This window comes from Eupeodes corollae, chromosome 1 (genome assembly GCF_945859685.1).
Source record: "Eupeodes corollae chromosome 1, idEupCoro1.1, whole genome shotgun sequence".
Lineage (NCBI taxonomy): Eukaryota > Metazoa > Arthropoda > Insecta > Diptera > Syrphidae > Eupeodes > Eupeodes corollae.
The window spans coordinates 210024500-210049002 of record NC_079147.1 but is presented as its reverse complement, the minus strand read 5'-3'; the positions used below and the strand labels follow the sequence as shown (position 1 = coordinate 210049002).

General features: G+C 33.7%; 2 protein-coding genes and 1 long non-coding RNA gene across 3 annotated transcripts in view; 2 read left to right on the top strand and 1 right to left on the bottom strand.

The window, feature by feature from the left end:
* The first annotated feature begins 804 nt into the window (after positions 1–804).
* On the top strand, positions 805–4373 carry LOC129938851 (glycine N-methyltransferase). The gene is made up of 4 exons (XM_056046654.1): positions 805–1059; positions 1116–1243; positions 1402–1658; positions 4072–4373. Exons 1-4 carry the CDS (start codon positions 806–808, stop codon positions 4336–4338), a joined length of 906 nt encoding a protein of 301 aa, XP_055902629.1. The 5' UTR covers position 805; the 3' UTR covers positions 4339–4373.
* A 4035-nt stretch (positions 4374–8408) lies between these two features.
* Positions 8409–18049, bottom strand: LOC129940859 (microprocessor complex subunit DGCR8). Its single transcript, XM_056049367.1, has 6 exons — positions 17827–18049; positions 12357–12500; positions 12136–12278; positions 11255–12079; positions 10904–11161; positions 8409–9247 (listed from the first exon to the last, which is right to left on the bottom strand). Exons 1-6 carry the CDS (start codon positions 18047–18049, stop codon positions 8960–8962), a joined length of 1881 nt encoding a protein of 626 aa, XP_055905342.1. The 3' UTR covers positions 8409–8959.
* Positions 18050–23525: 5476 nt separating this feature from the next.
* LOC129939603 (uncharacterized) overlaps positions 23526–24503 on the top strand; it is a 111994-nt gene continuing 111016 nt past the window's right edge. The window contains exon 1 of the long non-coding RNA XR_008780556.1: positions 23526–24255. This is a non-coding gene — a long non-coding RNA (uncharacterized LOC129939603). The remainder of the gene's footprint in view (positions 24256–24503) is intronic.

Below are 24503 nucleotides of genomic sequence, written 5' to 3'. Positions count from 1 at the left end.
CTGAATCAAATGTTTAGTTTTTTTTTAACAAAACCATGAAAAATAGAGAGGGTATTAAATAAAAAACAAATACTTGTTTGTAAACAACTAATTCACTTTGACAGTTTAACACTACAATTCGGAACTATTTGACACTTTACCAATGAGTTTAGAAACGATGTGATGACGTCATATTGTTATAAATCGTAGCAATGATAACGTTAAGGAACGACAAAAGTAACTATTGTTAACTATAGTTGGAAGAAGAAAACAAGAACAGATCTCTTACACGATTTCCGATTGGTTGACAGATCAACATTTTTTAAGGATAAATCACATTTTGCAACTTTGCTAACATACAAGATATGTTAGCAAGCCTAATATCAATGAACTAGAAATAAAAATAATTTAGCGGAGTCCAATCCCTCTAAGCATCTTGGATAATTAGGCAATTTGGTTCACACACAATAACAAAAATTGCACAGTCATCTTATTTTTTTGAAATATCATCATGAAACGTATGGACGTCATAAATAAGAAAATCAACGAAACTTCAATATTTAGCAATAACAAAAATGATGATGGAGCTGATCTGATTTGAGCTTCCGAGTTCAGTTTAATTGATGTTTACATCTTTTAAAAAAAGCTTTCTTCTTTAATCAGATGTGAAATTTCGTCAGAACAACAAAATTCTAACATCTTAAAGCTAAGAGATCTTCTATACCTATGTATGTAAAGATGTGTACAATTGTAAATGATAAGATAAGAATGCCTCGCTAATGTCGAGGTCTCGAAATCGAAGATTGCTTTATTGCAAATCATCTCAATGGAATGTCAGTCAATAGAAAGTAGTCAAATAGCAAGGATGTCAGCCTCAGCCGATAGTGTTTTTGTTTCTCGTTCTCACGGTATCTCTGCTGAAGGTGTTCGTGATCAATATGCTGATGGGAAGGCAGCTAAAGTCTGGGAAATTTTTATTGGAGATAAACGTTCTCGCACAGATAACTACAAAAAATTCTTAATAGATTTATTGAAGGCGAAAGGATGCAAGAGATTGTTAGATGTTGCTTGCGGAACGGGGTAAATTTAATTTTTCAAACTACAAACAGAAGTTTGTTGTTAAACTTAATTTTCAGAGTCGACTCAATAATGCTTTTAGAAGAGGGTTTTGAAGTGGTCTCAGTAGATGCATCGGATAAGATGCTGAAGTATGCCCTTAAGGAGCGCTGGAATCGTCGCAAGGAACCAGCGTTTGACAAATGGGGTATGTATATTTCCAATTGAATTTTTGGAATGATTCCTATCAAAAATGGAAACATTTCTACTCCTAATCTTTCTTATGAGCTTGTCATTTTTTGAACTACATAGAATTTTAATTTCTGAATTTATGTTTGACACTTGATGTGTTTTGTATATCTACAGTTATTGAAGAAGCTAATTGGTTGACTTTGTATGATGACATTCAACATGAAGTCAAGGATGGATTTGATGCTGTCATCTGTTTAGGTAACTCTTTTGCACACATGATGGATTCGTTTGGTGATCAGCGTGAACAAAAGACAGCAATAAATAATTTCCGCAAGTGCTTGAAGGTCGGTGGAATGCTTTTGATCGATCATAGAAATTATGACAATATTCTCCAAAGTGGGTCAACACCAGCCAAGAGTTTATATTACAACGTAAGTTATTGTATTACGAAGTTATTGCTGCATGTAATTCTGAACTTTAACCTTGAAAAACACATATGTACATAACATATCCACATATTTCAGTGCATCAGGGTCCTTATCAAGTTAAAAAGCTATTTGTTTGTTTAGTAGGGCTATATGATAACTTATTATTTTGACAATAAAATATTTTTAGAGGTTATCATATTTGATACGTTCTAATCAGTTTAAAAGTAAACCTAGGGTCATACAAAGAAACACATGCTCAAACAACGCCTTAAGGCTTACCGGTATTCAGTACTCATTGAAAATAAACAAGAATTAAGGTTGCGTCATTGATATTGAACGTGAACTTTGTTGACACTTAGCGTCATTGGTGACAAAAATATACAAAGTTATTTTGTATTTATTATTTTATATGCCAATTTAGAATAAATTTTATAAATGTCATAATACAAATTTCTATAATACAGTTGGTTTCAAGTTTTGTGTTTACATATATTTTTAAAAGCTTAGGTATATTGTAACTTGAAGTAAGTTAAAATGCTTAAAATTTTAGTGAACAAATAACTTGTTTTGATTTTAATATTTTTCAAATTAAAACATTATAATCTGTCAGTTCACCAGCTTTGACTTTTGACATTGATAGAATCTTACGAGGAATCCTATTAGAAAACTACCTTTGTAATTTTCTTGTTAATTTACGGAACTTTATCCCATGTACAAACTTGTGAATTCAAGAGTGGCCTTAATATTAATTGAACAAATTAAAACTCACCACATTTTAAAAAAGTCTGACAGTTCTCTCTTTGTAGATATTTATTGTTCTATTCTTTTGCACCTTTGACACTTTTCTTTTTCCACTTCTTTCACTTTTATTCTTTTGTTTAAACGAGGAAAATTTACGAATTGAACTAACCCGCTGCATTTTGTTTGTTCTGAATTTTATGTTTGCTTTTAATTATTATATTTTCGCTGCTTCCTTTTAAATACGTTTTAATTGTTCCACAAGGGATTACACTCTCTTAAGATGAAACATTTTGACGTTTTATAATATTCTCTCGCTCTCACTTCATGCTTCCCTATAAAATCTAAAATTGAATCGCCTTTAAGGATTATGATGGTGTGCTCATTTTCATTGTTTGAAATTTTAACCGCTTCATAGAAAAAATATTTGCATTATCAGTGCTCATTTCGCTCCCACTCTTTGGTTATTTTCACCATCAAGTAGGATAAAATATAGAACTGTCAATTTCAAAGTGGTTATAGTAAGTACCTATGTATGCTACTGATGGAATTGTTTGTATTTCAAAAGCAAAGTGTACGTAATTGGAAGGTCTTCCAATATTGGCAGAATTTTAGCAAACAATTTTAACCAATTTTCTAATAACAATGTAAACTACCCCTTATCTGTCAAAATTGGGAAAAAAATTGCCTATTAAATGGTAGAAAGTTTGTTTAAATGCTAACAAAATCCAGCAAGGAGATAAGCGACAAAGTCTGTATCTTCCGCTAACTCTTTAACCCGATGCTGTTTTTAGAAATAAACAAATTGTCTTGCAATAAGTCTGCCAACTGTTGTTTTCTAAAGTCTTCCAACCATGTAAACATACATTTTTTTAATAATTGGAAGACAAGCCGATTTTCTAGCAAAGAATTGAAGAATTGTGTAGTTTTTGGGAAAAAATCAACTAACCGTATAAACGGACAATTTTGATTTGAAAATAGATATAGAAAATTGGCGTTTTAATTGGAAGACTTTTGACAGTTCGGCCAATATTGGAATATCTTCCAATCATGTTTACATAGCTTTATAGCTCAGAGATGTTTGTAATCTCTTGTTTCTATTAGCCATAGACGGTCAACGCATTGACCCTTTGACGTAAAAATGGCGTCACAATCGTCAACTAAAACTACCGTCAACCCGTTCACTACCATATTAACTCTCACGTTAATACACATTTTTGAGTTTATGCGTTGGCCTTATTTGTTGACCGTTTAAGGTGTGAGTTATTGCTATTGGAACACGATGGCTCATTTTTGGGACTGTCCGTCATCGCAATGACTGTCCCAACATTGAGAGGGCAGAATTTAATACTGAGTCAAGGCATATTTTTAAACTATTGAAAAATTTATAACTTAATTTCGAATTGCAAGTCGACGTTTTAAGCATTGACGATATTAACGTAAATGGTACGAACAATCAAGAATAGATAAATGTACGAATCTGTCAATGTGACCATTTTGGAAAAGAAATTTTAAATCGATGATATATGAACTCACCACACGGTTCATAAAACTTACCTACTATGGATTATTTTTGATGTGTTATTTTAAAAATAAGCTGTTTTTGTTATATACGCATAATTTTATACGATTTTTAATAAATATAATAATTTAAAATCTATTTGTTTTAATTTTGTAGACCGCCCACACCGCTGACATAAAGACATCCGTTCTCTTCTACTGTGGTAAACCAGCATTGGTAGCAATGGACTATCAAATCGAAGCCAATAATGAAATCAGCGAATTTCGTCTATCATATTATCCCCATGAGTTAGCAAAATTCACCAGTATGCTGAAGGAAATCTTCACTGACAAAGCTGATCATAAGATTTACGGTGATTTCAAAGACCTAAATGTTATTTCAAAACCCGCATTTTATATTCATCTAATTGAAAAACTGAAATGAAATACTAAATATAAATAAAGAAAATCTTTACCATACCTGTTGTGGTTTCAATTCAATTTTAATGAATAATTAATTTACTTTCAATCAAATACAGAAATTAAAACAAAATATACTAGACATTGCTACGATGGAATTGCCACGCACTGAAATAAGCAGGCAAGGTAGCGTTTTAATTTCGAATAGCTTATTAGGTGTGCAATGGAGCTTCAGCATTGCACATAGTAAAAAATTCAAAATAAATTGAATATACAAAACCACAATGGCGGTTAGTTCGTATTTACAATCAATTTTCGAATATTATCGAGATCGAATGGATTTTATTATTGATGTTGCTATTTGTATTTTGTCCTTTGGAGCTATTCTTAATAAATATTTAATAATATAAGGAAACAGTATATAACATGAAGGAGGAGTGGAAGAGAAATATAAGTGATCAATCGGAAGATGAATAAGTAACAACACCCCTGCCCAGCCCATCGCACTATGAAAAAATATTTTAAATAAATTGATTATTTGTTCTATTTTTAATATTATTTTATTTTAATTATAAGGCTCATTAAAAATGTATGCAAATTTTTGTTTCATTTTTAAACTTATTTTGTTTTTGTTTTAAAGAAATTTCTTTTTGTCTTTCGGGAACAAAGTTCAAAGTAAAACAAAAACAAAAAAGAAAACATTTCTTTTTGAAATGTGGTGAATTTGGAAAGAATATCAAAGCTCTGCTGAAGAAAAACCAGTAATTTTATGCTTTAAATGTGATGGTAAAAATAATTGAAACAGAAGTCATATTTAAAATCGAATTCTGCCCAGCAGTTTTCTTTTACCAGTTTCTTATTCGGAATTATTTGTAAATGAGTAAGAAAATACTTAACTTTATTTGGCGCTATGTGGAACTCCTGATCATCAAGCAGATGGATTTGTCGATTCTGCTAGTTTGCGGGATCCTATACTACATCACCACTAAGCATCATTGCAGTTCCCAGAAGGGATGATGAATTTCGTTGTTCTTCTTCTTTGTTTTCTGCAACGGTTTTAAGTTATTCACTTGTCGACCTAGAACTGACGAGAAGCCCGTGTCTTCCTTTGCTGCCAAGATCGATTTACTTCTGTTTTGGCTTTGTTTGCCTGAACACATTCGAAGTCAAACCAAGGATGTGGTAGATGTGAGCATCATAGCAGCATTCCTGATGAATTGTTGACAAAGCTGCCAATAATCGTATCCATCTACATGCATCTCATTCTTGGTAAGGTTTCGCAACAGCTCTTCAGGGGTACTGGGTTGGCAAAGGCTTTGTTTTGTTTACATTTTTAATGGATATTTGCACGCATAGCTTAGCATTAACTTAGAAGTGATCTGAGTTAAGGTTTGCTGATGCGTACGAACGTCAGCAACATCTTGCAAATTTCTTCCTTGGTAGAGTCATCTCTCGCTTTCGTACAGGCATGCGCGCTGATTAGACTCAAGTGATGGAATTTGGCCGTTATGCATTTGTCGTCACTCTTTCGCTGACATCTTGAAAGCTTAAGCACTTCCCGCTAAATTACTTCCTTCTGTTTTCATATCACCTGATCACCCTTCATTTTTTTTTAAAGCGCTGTAATATGAGCTCTGATCTCAGCGTGAGCAACTCTGCTTTCCGTAGCAGATTGAGTGTAAACACAGTTCATGTGTACACAGCAGCAGGCAGAGACGACGATTGACATAGGGCAGGTTCAGACGACTTAAGGGACTTGAAAGTTAGGCAGTTTCTAGTAGCTAATTAACCAGCTGCCAAAAAAATACTTCCAATTAAGGCAACTTTATTGGAAAGTTGACTGGAAAGTTAGTCAAAAAAAATCTCCCTAACAACTATCAAGGCAAGAAGTCTAGTTCTGTCAAAAATGACAGTCGATAATGTTTTTTTTCATTCAACTCAAAGCTGACCTTTATTACTCTAAGATATATTTATTTTCTGCACAACTTCATTTGATGATTTTTCTAAAATGGTTACTTGTCAATTTGGAAAAGAAATAAGTAATATTTGATTTATTTATTTTCTTCATGTAATGCTTTCTCTAAAAGGGTTCCTTGATGACCATTAAATCTACATGACTAAGCCATCTAAATCGTTGGAATTTTATTTTACTTCACTAGGTCACTATCACTGTACAGTTCGTCTATGTATCTTTTTCATCACTCTCCTTCTATGCAGACGGGATGATGAATGTCTTATATAAGGTGACTTATATAAGAGTTCCTCGAGAGAAGACTTTCTTACCCTAATGCCTTCCAAGTCTAAAAAAGAAGCGATTTGCAAGACTCGTTCTTATTTGATTTTAGTGCTGGTGTCATTGTATACATTTAAAGTGGCGCCCTGGTGACGTGTTAACCAAGACATCTAGCTTCATTTTACTTGGTCTTGCCCTCATTGACCACTAAACCCACCTTCCCTGCTTCCGTCGTAATGCTCAGAATCTCACCACTTGCATTACGCTTTTATCTTCTAATTATGTCCATATCATCGGCGGCGTATCCGGGTAATTTGACAGACCTTTGGAAGATTATATCTCCAGTGTCGCATGATAGGGCGGGCATGGCCTTGTCTAAAATCTTTTTAGACATCAAAACCATTGGTTAGACCTTTTACGACGTGCATTCTCAATCGTTATTTTGCACAAATAGACAATTTTAACAGTTATGTACTATCATACGTGGATTTGAAATCGATGAATAGATAGTGGATACCGATTGAAGTTTGTGGGTTTGTTCCAAAATCTACCGGAATATGAATATTTGGTCAATGGTGGACTTTCTTTATTATTTTCTACAATTTTTGAATCACTACATGTATCCATTCGTATATACCTATTATGGAACTATTATTATTATTATTATTATTATTAATATTTATTAACATAAAATACAAATTCTATGCTAACAGAAAAGGGCTCTAGCTACAAAAGCTTTCCACTCTAATTTAAATTATTAGTTAATTATATTATCAAATTATTGATATGAAGGTGTTTGTCAATTTTCAATATATTTTCGACATTAATTATATTAAGAAATGAATAAATATTTTGGTCGGTTTTTAGGATGGCATTAATTTTTTTTGGAAATTCCACATGATGATAAGCCGAGAATATGTGGAATGTTCAAGTTGTTTTTGCATGATGGGCAGAGAGGTGGACTTTCTTTCCTTAATAGGTGTTGGTGAGTTAAGATACTGTGTCCTAAGCAAAGGCGAATGAAGTTTGATATTGTTGTTCTGGAGAGTGATGATGGGTAGGTTGGAGCTGATCGCTCAGTGTTTACCTTTGCATAATGATTTTCGTAGCTATTCCAGTTGAGAATTTTGTTCTTTTTAAGTAATTGATCGATATATCTTTGAATGTCGTTCTTTGAAAATGTATCGAAAGTTTACCTTTGCATAATGATTTTCGTAGCTATTCCAGTTGAGAATTTTGTTCTTTTTAAGTAATTGATCGATATATCTTTGAATGTCGTTCTTTGAAAATGTATCGAAAGTAAAAACAGTTGCTTCGTTGCAGAGTTTTGCAGCTTTGTCGGCATATTCGTTGCCTGGTATACCGATATGACTGGGTACCCACATTAATTTTAATTTTGTTGTGTGTTTTATGAGCAAATCTCTTATATTGTATATTATTTTGTTGTTCTTGTTGTTCGGATTAAGGATTGATTTGAGCACCGATAGACTGTCGGAGCAAATTACTGCTTTAGAAGTGGATTGCAGTACAATTTTAGCAGCTTCAAAAATGGCTAGTGCTTCAGAAGTGAAGATTGATGAGAATTCCCATAAATTTCCAGCTCTTAACAGAGTTCCGTTTCAATCGTTTCAAGGTGAAAAAAGAATATTGAAAATTCCATAATCGAAATATTCTTTGAAACTAGATTTTAAAAAAAAACCAAAAACATATTGATTTGGTACACTTTGTTTAAAATCTCATTTTAAGGGCGAAAAAAATATTCAGTTAATTTGTTGTATTAATTTATTTATTTCCTTGTTAGGAGTTAAGGAGGCACACTACTTTTAAATGGGCACTTAAAATTAGCAACGGCGAAACAATGATTGTGCTTACATTATTAGTACATATTTTTATTTTATTTTTTAAATTTATTTTAATATAAAGCGTTAGAAACCTATGAGTCATGAGTGTGTTGAGTTTTTGTATATAATTATAAGTTTGAGATCCCATTACTGATCGAGACAATTTATCCTCATTATCTGCATGCTTAGACTGAAAGGCAGATTTATTTCTGTTAAGGTAGTCCTTAAGCCACTCTTGAATATTGTCCATGGATACGGATGCCGAAATTAGAAGGTTAATGAACAAAAAGTTGTTGACCTTTTAAAATTAACAAAAATATATGTGCCTCTTTCTGTAAATGTCTCGACCTTATGGAAAATCTTGAACCTAATAAAAACTGAGAAGACAAATAACTTTAATTTAATTTAAACTTACATACAAGTACAGTTGCTTGGGCATCACAATTCGTGCTTTTTGTTTTCTTCTTCTTAATAACTTAAAATAATATTTTTTTTAAAAGTCTACAGCTCCAAATTAATCAATTTAAATTTAAGTTTTGTTTGCAGTCTTTTTTAACAATTAATGTTCTTTGCTAGAATTCTACATTAGTTAGATTAGATCCTGATGATGTTGGTAGATCAACATCATTAGGTGGAATGAATGTACCGATCGATTGTACAGATTTATTTTTCTCCGATAATTTTTGCATTTCGATTTTAAGTTTATCTAAAATTGCATAATTGGGCTGATTAATGGCGGCTTTGCTTTGCAAGACGGTAATTTCTTGCTCTTCGAGTTTTTTCTCTTTGAAGGTTTTTATTGAATTATTTCCATAGAGTCGAAGTAAGGAACCCCAAGTTTTAATGTGCGGATGGAGAATCTGAAATGAAAAAGTTGTGGTTGTGAGTGAAGACGTTAGTTGTTTTTTATTGAATTATATGGAAAAGCCATTGATTGTGACACTAGAGATTTACGTAAAAGGTGTTTGTGAGCTGCCACTCCTGGTTCATTTTTTAGATCTGCACGTAGCTCCTATTATAATTTTTTTGTTTATAATTTACAGGCAATCAAGAGATTATGAACACCGTAAATATGTTTCAAGTTTAAACACATTGAAAATAGAAAATGTGTGAAAAACAAGATTTGGGTAAAGTAGTCCACATTCTTGTTGTGCGGCTAAAAAAAGAATCTCTTGACTTGACAATACGTCCGAAGTTAAGTTAATGGATAAACTGGTGAACATTGCTGGAAGTGCAAGTACTACGGCTGAATTGTTTGAGGGGGGTGCAACTGGTTAATTAAATAGAAACACTGCGACGATGTTCGAGTGATGTAAAGCCTATCGTTTTCGAACCTTTATTTTGGATTCTATTTAAAAGACTTAGACTTGTTTTGGGGGCACCTGCGCAAATATGCGAGTTATATTCAAGTTTTGGACGATGTGATCATTCCATAACACCACTGAAAGTTGTTTAGTTTACTTGATGCAAGTGCTGCTCAGGGATAGCGACATTGGGAGGTTACACTTCAAAAACAGGATACAGCATTCAATTTTTAAAGGATTAAATTATACATTGATAATAATTCTCCATTGGTCTATGCTGCCCAGATCGGAAGGACAAGGATATGAATCTAATCGTTTTAAAGATCGTTTATGAATATAAGGAAGAGACAAAATTAAGCCCTGGGGAGCACCAGCAATAATTGTATGAATTTCAAATTTAAACCATCCATCAATAAGGAACCAAGATGCCGGACTTTATTTAATGCCTTTTTAAATATCAACTTACTTTCTCCAAAACGATGTGAAGATTTGTTCCACTGTTCGGTGGTTTGATGAATCATGAGATTACCAGTGAACCTATAGCTAAAAAGCTTTCGTTCTTTGAGATATTTCTTAAGCTGATAATTAAGCATCGTTTTTATGACCTTGCAAAGAAAAGACGTAAGTGTAATTGGAGAATAGTTAGATTGTGTTAGGAGGGTCTGCCATTTGTAAGTATATGCTGGACAAATGCTGTTTTCCATCCGCTCGGAAAGAGCCCTGTGGGATGAAAATTTTTTGCAGTGTTTTTGCCAGCGTTAAAGAATACCTATTCAGAACAATAGGGGAGAAAGTAGGTGATTCCCATAAAATCGTTTACGCTCTCATGTACAACGGACTTGAAGCGTTGAATTAACAGCAAACTGTACTGCAAGCAAATTGGCTTTATCAAAGAAGCTTACATAAAAAGTGTAATTGTAAAAGATCGTTAGAACCGAGGATGACGTAGAGTTACACAAGAGAGGGTTGTTTTCTATAACAAGGTTTTACAAATTCTGCTTCCTAAATTCCTTTTTTAATCACGTGTTCTTTTATTCCACAAACAAATTTTGGGTATTGTCATTTGAGCTATAATGCATATTTGTGATAACCAGCATGCCTCTTCAGATTTTCTTTTTGATGAAACGTTTTTTTTTTAAGTTCATAAGTCAATACATATTTTTTTAATATTTCCGAGCTAATAAAGTAGGAAGTTTATATTCATTCAATTACCTGTAATATAGCTTGCGAAGCCAGCTGTTTGCCTTCCTTCTTATTTTTACATACCACCTTGGCCACATGCTTGCCCACAGTCATGGTGAATTCATTTTTCTTGTTTTTTCTTCGATTGATTTCGTAATTAATTTGAACATCTCCCAAGCCGAAATTTCTCTGCAAACACGTCAACAATATAGCATGCGGTACAGGTTCAGTTGTTTTATTACAAAACTCTTCGACTCGAGGATCTTCGATTTTAATATCATCGAAAACCTATTTTTTAAAAAGAATAAAAAAAAAAACAAGAAACAAATATTTACACCTTTTTTTAGAATTATTAAAAAAAAATCTTAAGAAAATCCATACAGAAAGATCCTTGTGGTTGGTTTTCGTTGAAACTTTATCGGTCTTGAGGCCGGTTATCTTGTCCTTCATCTCGGGTATTAGAATTTCTAGAGTTTCTCTTGCTGCATCAGATTTCGCTTGCTTTTTACTCGTTCCATACCCAGTTCCGTATTTGAGATCGTTTATCGATACAGTCGCTGCATAAGGAGTTGCGGCATTTTCCAATTCTATAAACTCATAAGTGGGTTGTTTTTTAAGGGCATGCTGAACATACTCGTGCAAAATGCAAATATAACTTTTGCCATTCGGATTCATGATCCATTCTTTTCGAGCTCGAGGATTTTTGGCCGCCTCACCTTTGGGCAGTAGGATTGGGAATTTTATCAACTTTGTCCCGTCGGGCAGTGTTGGGCGTTGCAGATTCTTGATATGCTTTCGATTTTTTGTAAATCGACGACGTTCATTCCACGATTCGAATCTCAGGACTTTGATGGTCTTGAATTTGAATAGTTTCTGGCAATATTCGTTGAGTTCCTGGGCTGAAATCGATTGGGCTTTGGTGTTCTCTTTGACAGTTACAATTTTCGCAGCTGGCACAGTTGCAAGATGTGATGTTGTCTTGTTGGAGTTGATGTTGTTGTTGTTGACAGTTTCTCCACCGTTTACTTGAGGCCTATCATCACTGCTGCTATTAGATTGACTATTCGCAGCATCAGCTGCAAAGGGGCACTCATTTGAATTTGATTCTGCTTCAGCTTTGGATTGTAGTTCCTCCTCTTTTTCTTCTTCGAGGAGAGCTTTGCGATAACCTAAACATGGTACAGCACCAAGGGGTATTTCATGTTTCTAGAAAAAACAATCTTTAAAAAAAAACTCTTGTTTTAAAATATAAAACTACCTACCCTAACACTACCAGGACCAAGGAAATAGGGTTTTGCTACACAACAAACTCGTGACTGTTTGTGCAAAAACAATGGCATTCCACTATTGTGGGTCACTTGAAGCCATCCTTCGGGTAAAACCTCAAAATGATTGTGACCCTTTTCTTTTTTTTAAGAATAACAAAGTCGAATACAGTTTTCATCTACACACAATGAATTTTCAAAAAAAAAAAATGAATTACCTTCTAATACTGTTTTAAAACGTTCCTCATATTTAGGTTTTTGACGTCCCTTTAAATCTTCTGGCAAACCTTCGTCGAGCAAATTATCAAGTTCCTCATCGTCAAAATCTAAATCGGAGGAGTCTTCTTCCTGTTCGCTGCCATCTTAAAATATATATTTTAGTTTTGTGAATTAAGAAATAGCAAATGGGTTTGAAAAAAAAAGCAAACAAATGATTTTGGACATGTGGTAAAAAAAGCAGAATAGGTTTGAATAAAATAAAACTCAAAAATGACATTTACCCTAAGCTGAGTTAATATTTGTTAAAAAAAAAACCTTAAAACTAGTGTACCAAGACACGTGGATACCATAGGAACATAGAACGGTCAATGTGGAATGGTATTCAAGCTCTCTTCTTAGCAAAGTGGATTGAAAACACAGTCTCTAACATGTTTAATATTTTTTCTGTAAATTAGTAATTGTTCCTAAGTAACAGACAATAGTTTACAACAACGAATTTTCTAGAAATCAATTCAAAATAAACTGTTAACAGACGTTTTTACGCTGATCTAAGCAAAGCATTTCATAGAGTCAATCACTCGTATACTCTTGCTAAGATTAGAGATATACGAATTTCCCTAACCGATAATAACTTGGTCAATACGTATTTAAAAATCGTATATAGTATGTTACATTCCAAAACAGTTTTAATACAATTTGTAATGTAGGGTCTGGAGTTCTTCAAAGCAGTCATATTTGACCTCTGCTTTTTAAAGTACTCATTTATGACATTATCGAAGATCTAATTCAGTAAAAAATCCTTCTCTCATGACTTTAAGCTTTTTTAAACGTTTTCAAATCCAATTGTATATCTGTTTTACTGGACGATATAAACAGAAACTTTGTATGGTGCTCTTCAAATGCAATGGAACTCAACAACAAAAAAAATGTAAAGGGGTCTCATACACAAGAAGTAAAAAATTTCTTTGTATTTCATGTTTAAAGATTTGTGAGTCTTATTTGATGTCAAGCTTTTATTTTAGAAGTAGCGTTGAATTAATTTAGAAGTTTTCTAAGGAATAAGATGATCCCTATTTTTATGTGCTCCTATTCTGGAATTCTGGAGTATTGCAGCTGTATATCCAAATGAACGTCTTCCGGTTTATGAACATCGTCTAATTTACTAAGCCTATCGTAACTGAAGAAAAGAAGAGAAGCAAATAATGTCCTTTTCATGTTTTATCTCCTATCTAAATCAATTTGTTCTACTGCATGGGGAGAAACTCAAATTTAATTTAAATTATTTCAACTTCTTCGGGGATTTGAACCCTCCTTTTGCCACTGCATGGACACCTGTTTGTTCTCTTTGTCATAATGACAAATGACAGTAAAAATACGATCAAGAATTGGGTAGCTGTCAGAATTTGTTTTTGAGCTGTCCGCACTTGTTTTTGAAGTCCTATAAACATTCTCCACAGTCACCTCGCACTCACTTTTGACAGGTTAACGTGGTCAAAAATAATATTATGGTGTATGTTACCAATAGAAAGGTTGGTATTCTTTTCTCTAATTCTTACTTTCGTTTGAGAATCCTCCCATAAAGAAGCAATAATCACATTCAATGCGGTAAAGACTCTTTGAATTTCAAATGCATGGTAGATAACGAATGCTATAGTAAACATGGTGTGATGGTAAGTGCGTAGGACTGTTATGCTCGAGGTCTTGGGTCTAATCCCTGCCTGTGCCATCTTAAATTCATAAAGTGCCATCCGTTTAGTCAGTCTTCATGCTGGGATAAAACCTTTAAAATGTAGTCTGCTTGCAATTTCAGCGTGCCAATAAATATTTTTGGAAGTCCTGTTTCCAGATACAAGGCATACTTTTATTTGAAGGATTCGTGGATGCTCTTGTGACGGAATCTCTTATAAAACCTACAAGTTGGTGTGTACGTACATCGACCGAGTCAGTCATCCTATTTTCAGCTGGAAGATTAATATCTAATTTTTGTTAATATGTTATTACATCATCCTGTTTCCATTTCAGTTTCGGGATAAGTTGAAGATTACTTTGTGTTGTTTTCTTCTGACCATTCAACAATAATTGGCATGTGATCTGAGTAGTTTTTACTTTCTACATCAAATTTTTGTATGAGATCAACCCAATTATTATTCACAGCACAATTATCAATTACGGATTTGCTTTGCCCTCCTACAAAAGTATAATAACTTCAATAAGATTGATACCATTTTGGTTGCATACACCGTCCTTGGAACTTCTGCTGTTGCGGTTTATTGAAGAGTTATTTCTACTGCGGATAGACGTTACTTGTAAGTTGTTAGTTCTTGAATTAAAGTCGCCTATAGTGAGAACACTTTTATTTGAAAGTTGTAGCATAGTGTTGTTAAACCGTTCGTAGTCTTCAGTCCATTTGGTACATTTTATGTAAATCGGGAGAATGTACATATTGTTTTTGAATTTTAACAACAGTAGCATTACAAACTTCTTCGAAACTAAACGTTTATAGTAAGGAAGTTTTTATACCAGTGTGTTCCGCCACTTGCTCTTGTATGTGTCGTAACTGCCGCATTTGAAACCAATTTTAAACGATTTTTCAATCGTTATATTCTAAAATCTTGAAAGTACATAATGAAAATGAGCTGACGACATTACAATTAAAGAATTGTTGTTTTTTATTATTTTTTTTCTGTTAATTTCTTTGTTTTATTTATTTTCCTGTAGGTAAAAAGTTTTCGGCGTTTGTGTTGTGATTGTTTTGTGAGATCACACTGTATAAACACACCTGTGCCTTTTAGCTTGAGGGAGTTTTGCAGCATTTTCATTGGAACCAGTGTTGAGATTAAGCTTAATGATGTTTTGATTTTCTGTTAATTTTGTTGTCTCTGTTATTCGAAATGATTCGCCTAGCAAGATTTCGGTGAATTTTCACCTGTGACTCAATTTTTTCATTTGGTATCGTGAGGATAATGTCGCCAGCTGTGCGATTGCTTTCTCCAATTTTGTATCGAAAGATTCATCGATGATTGTTTTGATTTTTTTTGAAAATATTTAAACAAATTTAGATGTTAACGACTTTTTAAGTATTTTTTTGTTACCACTTTCATTGCTCGAAGAACACCTTTTTTCAATTTGTGTAGATAAAACAACCGAAAAATGAGACTCTCTAAACTGCACCAACTATAGAGGAATAAGTCTACTTAACATCGCCTATAAAATCTTCTCTGCCATAATATGTGAACGTCTAAAGCCCATCGTCAACAACCTGATAGGTCCTTATCAGTGTGATTTTAGACCAGGAAAGTCCACAGTTGATCAAATATTCACATTACGGCAGATCCTGGAAAAAACTCAAGAGCACCAAATCGACACCCACCATCTTTTCATCGATTTCAAGGCCGCATATGACAGCATCTACAGGGACGAGCTGTATAGAGCCATGTCTAGTTTTGGCATCCCTGCCAAACTCGTCCGTTCGTGCAGGATGACCATAGAGAATTCACGCTGCTCCATAAAGGTTGGAAACAACTTAACAGAACCTTTTGATGTCAAAAAAGGTTTTAGACAAAGTGATGCGCTGTCATGCGATTTTTTTAACATCGTGCTTAAAAGAATAGTGCAGAGCACACACGTCACTATCTTTCAAAAGTCTGTCCAATTACTGGCATATGCTGATGACATTGACATAATCGGAAGAACTCAGCGTGATGTCAATGGGGCTTTTGTGAGTATTGAGGCAGAGGCGGCAAAAATGGGTTTAACGGTTAATGAGGGCAAAACAAAGTACATGCTGTCGTCTAGAAAGGACATACAACACCGACGTTTTGGTCAAAACGTCACAATCGACAGACGTAACTTTGAGGTCGTCAAGGACTTCGTCTACCTAGGCTCCGCTATTAACACAGACAACGACACCAGCGCTGAAATCAAACGAAGAATAACTCATGCTAACCGCTGTTTCTTTGGACTAAGAAAGCAATTGAGTGGTAAAGTCCTCTCTCGAGGGACCAAAGTGTTGCTATATAAGACCCTTATCATCCCCGTCCTGCTATACGGTGCAGAAGCATGGACCATGACAAAAGCGGATGAAAGCACCTTACGTCGCTTCGAGAGAAAAGTTCTTCGTGTGATCTACGGTCCCGTATGCATCGAAGGGGAGTGGAGGAGAAGATGGAACGACGAACTGTACGGGCTGTAGAGCGACGTAGACTTAGCAAGAAGAGTAAAAGTCCAACGACTGAAATGGCTGGGTCACGTAGAGCGCATGGAAACCAATGCTCCGGCCCGGAAAGTCTTCGAATCCGCACCCACAGGACAGCGCAGTAGAGGAAGACCGCGGATCAGGTGGCGCGCACAAGTGGAAGGTGACCTCACCCAACCTGGAGCGCGAAACTGGAGACATCTAGCCAGGGACCGAGCTAGATGGAGAAGTTTGTTGGGTGAGGCCCTGGTTCACACAGGACTGTAGCGCCACCTCAAGTAAGTAAGTAAGATAAAATAACTTGGACTTTTATCGCATCACTTCAGTACAGGATTGGTCAAGTACTAGGTAAAAAGTTAGGTTGAAGCAATTCAGGCCTTACTTCGGTATTGGTGTTTTACAGTACAATGAGGTCTTGACTAAGTCTCTTATAATCTCAAAGACTTAACATACGTTTTTCATACCATATGAGAATTCCAGTATCAAGAATTATCACGGGTTCAAAAAGAGAATTTAAAGTTATGAAAATACACCTGTTTTATGAACAGAGACACACTAAGTCTACAATTTTTGAATCTATGTTCATCACAAATGTTACAAAAATAGTTGTGATTGTTTTTTAGGTCGTTAAGAAAAATTAAGGATAGATTGGAAATCAGCGACCTTAAAGTAGTAACAAAAAAAAACATATTGCTCCATACAATGTAATTATCTTTAAAGCTCCTCTCAAAGCAAGCTTGTGAAGGCTTTCAAAATGCGAAGTGTTTTCTTTGAAGGTAAGTCAAGAAATTCTGATAATAAAATGCTATTGTATTGTTTCTAGGGCCAAGTGACTTGCATAGTAAAGCAATGCCATAAACGATTGAAGATACAAAATATTTTAAGTTTCTTAAGTTTCAGAGAGTTTGTTGTTGGTAAAGCAAGAAGCCTAATACCTGAGATGGTTGTCAATAAAACAATAGAATCGACCTTATACGCATTTTAAATAAAATATTAAAAACATTTGAACATTTTGGGACCTTTCCCAAAGACATGGCAAAACTATACGAACGAAAACACTATAAGAAAAACAGGTATCAGATTCCAAGCAAAAATAAAATTTTGTCTTAAAACAAAAAACAAACAAACAAATACAAACCAAATAAATAAATATAATAAACAATCTCTAATTATTTGTTTTAAAAAATGAACACAGAGATATCAGAATACCCAATCACAGGAAATGGTGAAACTGAAACCAATTAAGAAATTTAAAAGGAAAATAAGTAAATTACCAGATTCTTCACTTCCAGATCCAACTTCGTCGAGCACTTGGAATTCTCGCAATTGCTGGCCGAGGGAATCTTCTGTCTGTCCATCGACATGTCGCGTCTTCATTTCCTCGATGGCACTCAACGAAAACCCAGCCACTTTCATCGCTGTGGCACATTCTGAGATTTCATTATCCATCCGAGGCTTCTTGCAAGGTTGCTGATCATGTTGATGGTCCTCATCCATTTTTCTGTTCTGTTTTAGTTTCTTTATTTCTTTCTTTTTTTTTATTAAACACACGCGATTTGCTATTTTGGTCTTTTTTTTAATTACCTACTATTTTTTTTATAGACTGTTTTCTTTTTTCTTACGAAAACTAAAATAATTTTATTCAAATGTATTTTATTAAAAATAGTTTGGCAGGTTGTTAGCGGGTTCTTCTAAAAAATATCCAATACTGATTGAATCCAACTTTTGTTCTTCAAAATTGGATGGTCACATTGGTTATTTCAGAAAACCCAACACCACTTTTCTTTTCTTTTATTTGTTTGTTTTTCTTTTAGTAAAATATTAATTGGAAAGAGAATTTCGTGCACATATTTTGACTGTATTCATCCTAAAAGCTAAAGAAAATTATTTTTCTAGCCTTGAAAAATTCTTACCAAGGAGGAAAATTGTAGTTCTTAAATCGAATAATTTATGCTGCCTGCTACTTTTTTTTGGTAAAAAGATGCTGAGGCTGATGCCCAGATGAGGCGATGATGTTTGTTGCAAAGGATAGACGAAGTTACTTTTACAATGGAATCTTGGATTTTGTAAAAAGATTCAATTTACTTTTACAAGAAACCACAGCAAAAGGACTTCTTAGTTATGACAGTGTATACAGACAATGGAATTGTAAATATCGATTTTCTTAGTTCAAAAAATGTTCAATATTTGCCGAATCTTTCAAGAATTGTGTGTACTGCTTGAGGTTGACGTCGATTACGATTCTAGTTTTTTGAAAGAAAATATAAAAATGAGAAGTGACAGATGAATGAAGCTGACCCAATAACAATACTCTTAACCGATGACAACGCCACATTATGCTTTCGAGTATCGAGTGTTTTACATTCGAACTAAGGAAAAGATACTCGAATGATTTTAAGGGTCAAGAAGCATGACATGTTTTGAATATCATATTAGCAGTGTTTCTTGGGATTCAATAAATTACCGTGAGAAATATGCTTAAAAAATGATTGTGGTACAATTGAACATTTGTCAAAACAATTTAAAAAAAAAATTGTAAAAAATTAAGCGAAAATCAGACCGGAACTAATTTTAACTTTTTAATTAGGCGTTTAATTTGTTTTTATGTTTTTTTATTTTGTAAATTAATAATTAGTTAAAATAAGAACAAAAGAAAAGGGGTTCGTTAGTAGATTATGGTATATAAATAGTTTGGTTCTTCACTTGCAACAGATGGCGCTTTTCTTGATAAACTATAATATTTTTCGTTGATACTAACATAATAAGAAGTATGAACTGAGTTATGTATTAGTATCTTTTAGGTTTATTATGATAGTGGTGTAACAGCCATATGTACTTAAAAGAAAATTTGGTAAGATTAATCAGGAACCTGAAACATCCATATACGCCAGCTGATGGGCAATCCACAAGAGTAATTAAACTAGAAAAGAGTTATTTAAAATAAGTTCTGTATAAAAATCAAACTTTATATTCAGTGACGTCATAATGTTTTATATGCTTAGTGTGTTATTACACTTAAAAGTTTTTAGAAAGACGCAAATATGAAAGTGCGAAAGAGAAAGTATGTAAAATAGAAATACTTTAAAAAGTCTCAACCCGCAGAGTTGTGGGTCCAGGATTGCCTTGGTTGGTTTTTGACATTTCTTGCCTTTCTTTGTTTCTTGGCGTTGCTTTACTATTGTTTCTAGTCTTTTCGAGTAAACAAGATATATGCCACCGAACAATTTCAAGTGGAGGAAAAACCATAAAACCATAAGACTGTAGCTTGGTAGTTTAAGCTTTGTATTTCAAACTACCCGCTCACCCGTTGAAACAAAATGGAAGCCAACTTATCACCTGGTGATATTGCGTCTCTCAAAATTTTAATTTTTTTAATGTCGTTTTGAATGAACGACAAAAGTAGGTTAAAAGTTTCTTAATTCATCCTTATATAATTTAAAAACGATGGTTTATCATTTGATTTTAGTTCTTTTGCCAAGAAAGTGAGATCTATTTTCTCTCCAGATTTTAATGCAATTCCCTTTTTCTTTTGCTTGGACATTTTTAAAGCATCCTAACAAAAGGTCTCACTCATCTCATGCATTTCTTTATCGGATGAGGTGAGAACAACAAATGAAAGAGAAGTGTCAAAAACACGCAACCGAAAACATCCTAGTGTAATAATGCGAGACTGCCGGTATGAAAAATCTTAAAGGTGGTAAAGAGAAGAAAGTCGACTTAAAAATGATTTCATTAAAACGTTAGCTCATCTTATATATAAATCAAATCAACATGATAAAAATCCACCAAAAATTAATGGTTAAATTTGTATTTACTTCTAATTAGATTTACATTTTTTTTGATTTTCTGAATTTTGAAGTTCGTTTCTGCGTGGATAAATATATCTAGGTTATGAGTTTTGAACGGTAAAAAGAACCGTACTATTATTAATGTTGTATAGTGTTATATGAATAATTATTCGTATTAAAATAAAAATTCGCCAATGAAAACCTGCAGTGTATATTTTATCATACTGTTAAGGCCTTCCTCTAACCAAGCTTAAATCAGTTTACTCGGAACCACAAGAAAGTCTGGTTCCAATTTAAAAAATTCAATCAAATTTGTCTGTTAAATTGTTTATTTATTTTTCATTGCTTTTTAAAATATGGGAGATCTTTTTGCTGGACCCTGTATTTGACTCGTTGATTCCCCACACATGACAGAGACAAGTCTTGACTCGTTGGATAGGATTAGTTAATTTGTGATTTACTGAGAATCCAAATGGATCGGCAGAGCCAAGCAAATCCATCTCAGTTTTCCCATACACAGTCAATTTTGGATCGGCTTGGTTCTGTTTGGATCTCTGGCCCCGTCGTATGTGGTTAGCTTCAAGTATTTGCTGCTTTAAGAAGACTAATTTTTTAGAACTAAGCCTCCATGTTTTTTGATGTTATTTTGTTTTGTTTTTGTAATTTTTTTCAAATAAAATGGTACAGTCCACGGGAATCTATCAGGAAATTAGAAGTTCAATGTGCCTAACTATCAAGTCAAGTCTACTTATGTCAAAATGACAGCTAATCATGTTGTTTCATTCAACTAAGCCCTGAACTTTATTACTATGTAACCTATTTATTTTCTATACAATTTCATTTATGGTTTGTGTAAAATGGTTGCTTGTCAAACTAGAAAATGAATAAGTAATAATTCTTTACAATACAAAATACAAGTTGTGATGGACTTGTAGCTTGTCTAAGAAGTTTTTTGTATGACACCTGAAAAATTGACTAATTGCCTTTTTTAAAATGTACCTTTCAATGATTGCAGTCCCTTATGTTATCAAAACCTGCTCAATACTATCTGGGCCAGCGGATTTGTGTATGTCAAGGTCTTTCAGTATTCTTGCAACTGCACGAGTGCAAAAGAAGATTCGTCCCTTAGAATCTTTTACGCTTTTAAGAACAGGAGAACTCATGACACTTTTCCGGTAGCGTCGATCTAAGTAGGGAGTGTCGTTGTGGACGAGCGATGTAACAGAGGATTACGTGGTGTTTCGTACGTTTTTTACAAATGACCAGACATTTTTACTACCTTTGGGACATTGTAGAATTTTTTGCCTTCTTTTCTGATTAGGCAACAATTTGGTTCATTAAATATGACCATTACAGGTCTTTCCAGCTTGTTTTGAACTTATTCCGGTTTTCCTCAGTCGGGTTGGCTTTATAACAGTGGAAACTTACATCTCTGAACCTAATAACCTCTTTACAGCTCGAATCAAACCATGAGTTCTCTTTAGGTTTGATAGAAAGAATTAAATGTATAACCATATCTGCGCTGGAATCTACGTTACTATCGAGGAAGCATAGTGTTACGTATTTAGTAACAAGAAAAAACAACTATTTTTGAGTAGTATAATTTATTATTTTTTAACAGAGATTATATCAACTAAAAAATTAAGTGTGTTAAATCGTTAAAATTCAAATTTCTGAGAAGGACAATGTAAGAGAGAGTAGAATATAAGTAAATAAAAAGAGACCACATTATGATTGTGGACACGTTCAGTGTAAGCCCATTTCCATCCTGGGCATGTTCAAGCATCTTATTCTTGTTCGTTCTACATCAGTAACACATAGTGACCTGTTAAAGATCCTGAAAAATTCATTGAGACCGACCCATTTAGCTTTCTCATATTGCATAGGACGTTTTTCTTTAACTAGGTTTTTTCGGCATAAGTATTTTGCAAATACGATACAATGGTTTGATGTGCCTAAAGGCGGTAAGAAAATTGTTCGAAAAATCGCCGTCCTCCGCTTGTTGTTCAAGCACCCATTCGACTTATCTACGACCGTCGTTCGAATAAAACGCCCCGAGAATTAAATTGTTGTTCGAAGATAGCTCTTGCACTGTGACCGCGAACGAGTTTTATCACGAAATTGTCAATTCTGTTGACTCGAACCCCGTTGTATAGGAATAGTAATGCACGTAACAAGATTCAGCTGTTTCATATAAGCCGGTACAGCGTTTTCCAGACTCGTGGCCCTAGCCAACGGAGCCCGGAACCGAATTGTCTCTAACTTCTGGACATTTATTTTCAGTTTCCAGTCGTCGCAATATTGCAAGCTGGGCTTTATATGAATGTAGGTGCAGATCCAAACTCAAAATATGCCATAATGTGCCGTAAGACAGTCCTAATACCTGAGAAAGAAGAAGAATCGACACATTCCGCAACACTTTTACTCACAGCAGTAAAATTTTCAGAGGTACGAGCAAAACGATGATGGACAGACCTTTTAATATCTGCAACCAATCCAGTCTCTTCAACTTTCTATAATCTCCTTTTAAAGCACGATATGTGGCTCTGGCAGAGTAACCATATTTTTGTAGAAGGTTTTAACAATTTGTATGCTTGTGCCATAGTTAAGCGATCCATTTTCGTAAATGTCAGACTTTCAACTGAAAACAAAAATTGGTTTAACAACTTAGTTTGACAGATGTACCATCCCTCTACTTTTGAAACCGCAACATTTTGAGACAAGATCTCAAGAATTTTTTAGATATTTTTTTTTTTCAGAGTTTAAAATACAATCTAAGATAAAATGGTATTTTAAGATCCAAATGGAAAGTGATGTTTGACAGCATATTTGACCAATTTTCACACTATTGCTTTTAATCTGTCAAATCTTCATTAAGTCATATTTTTTTGTTATAGATTTAAAAAAGTTTACTTAACAATTTATAAACAAAACAAAATTTTGCATTTTTGTTCAAACCAACTTTTTTTGTTCTTACTGTACTTGTCTTTTATTTCTCTCTCATTTTCCGTTGTTTGCTGTCCCCGCTGTGCCAATAAGTTTTTTGTTTACTTCCTTATTTCTCTCCTCCATCGTTCCAATGGAATATTTCTCCAACTAAAGAAGAAGAAAATAAAATCACTCAATTTCCCAATTGCCCCATGGCAAAAGCAAATCGAATTTAAGTTTTCTCAAAAGAGTGTTAAGAAAAGAATCCATTTTTATTATAAGTTTTGTTTGTGCGGAAAGAGGAGCGTTTTTCAGTGTGTGTTCGACAGACGCCACATTATTAATTGTAAATTATTTATTTATTAAGTGAATTCCCAACAAAAAGTTTATTATTAAAATTTAAAGTAAATTAATTAGCAGAAAACAAATTATAAAAAGTACATATTATATTTAATCTCCATGCATGTGAATATTTCTATATATATGTACACATGTAATCAAAATAAGTGTGCTAAAACAGAAGAAAAGAAAAAAATCAAATCAAATCCAATCCAATAAATGTAAAAGAGCCGAGCCTTTTTGAGCATACGATAACGATACGAAGAATAATCTTTTCTGTTTCAATTGAGTGAAATTAATTAATTGATTGAAATCACAATTATTTTAATTTGTAGAAAAATCTATAAATATCTTAAAGAAAAAAAACTTTCTCTGTTGTAAAAAAAAAAATAAATTTTACATTTATTACATAAAGAAAAGAGACAGAGATAGATTAGAAAGAGCTTTTTTCCTCAAATCGTAATCAAGTGCGACAGAGAAAAAGGAAAAGCAAAACAAGGAATTAAAGCTTAGAAAATAAAATCCCTGAAAAGTGTTTTCTTTTTTAATGTGTTTTGTGCTTGTGCAGTGCAAAATAACGGATTCTTTTTCCAGTTTCATCTGCAATTTTAATTCTTCAAGACGACGGGGGTTTTTCAAAAGCATAAAGTAAGTTGCACAATTTTATTTACATATTTTAAGGCATGTATGTATATTGTAGATTTATGTATGTATGTAGGTACTTTAAGAAGCTTTTTGAGTAAATAGCACATAGGTTTATTAAACAGGGGCCTTGGTGATGGCGATGCAGCCATTGCACGGTTGGACTTGTAAGTTTAACTCAAGGATAAAAAAGGAAATACAAAGTTCAATATAAATGAAATCCACCTCAATGATGAGCTCAATCATAGTTTTGT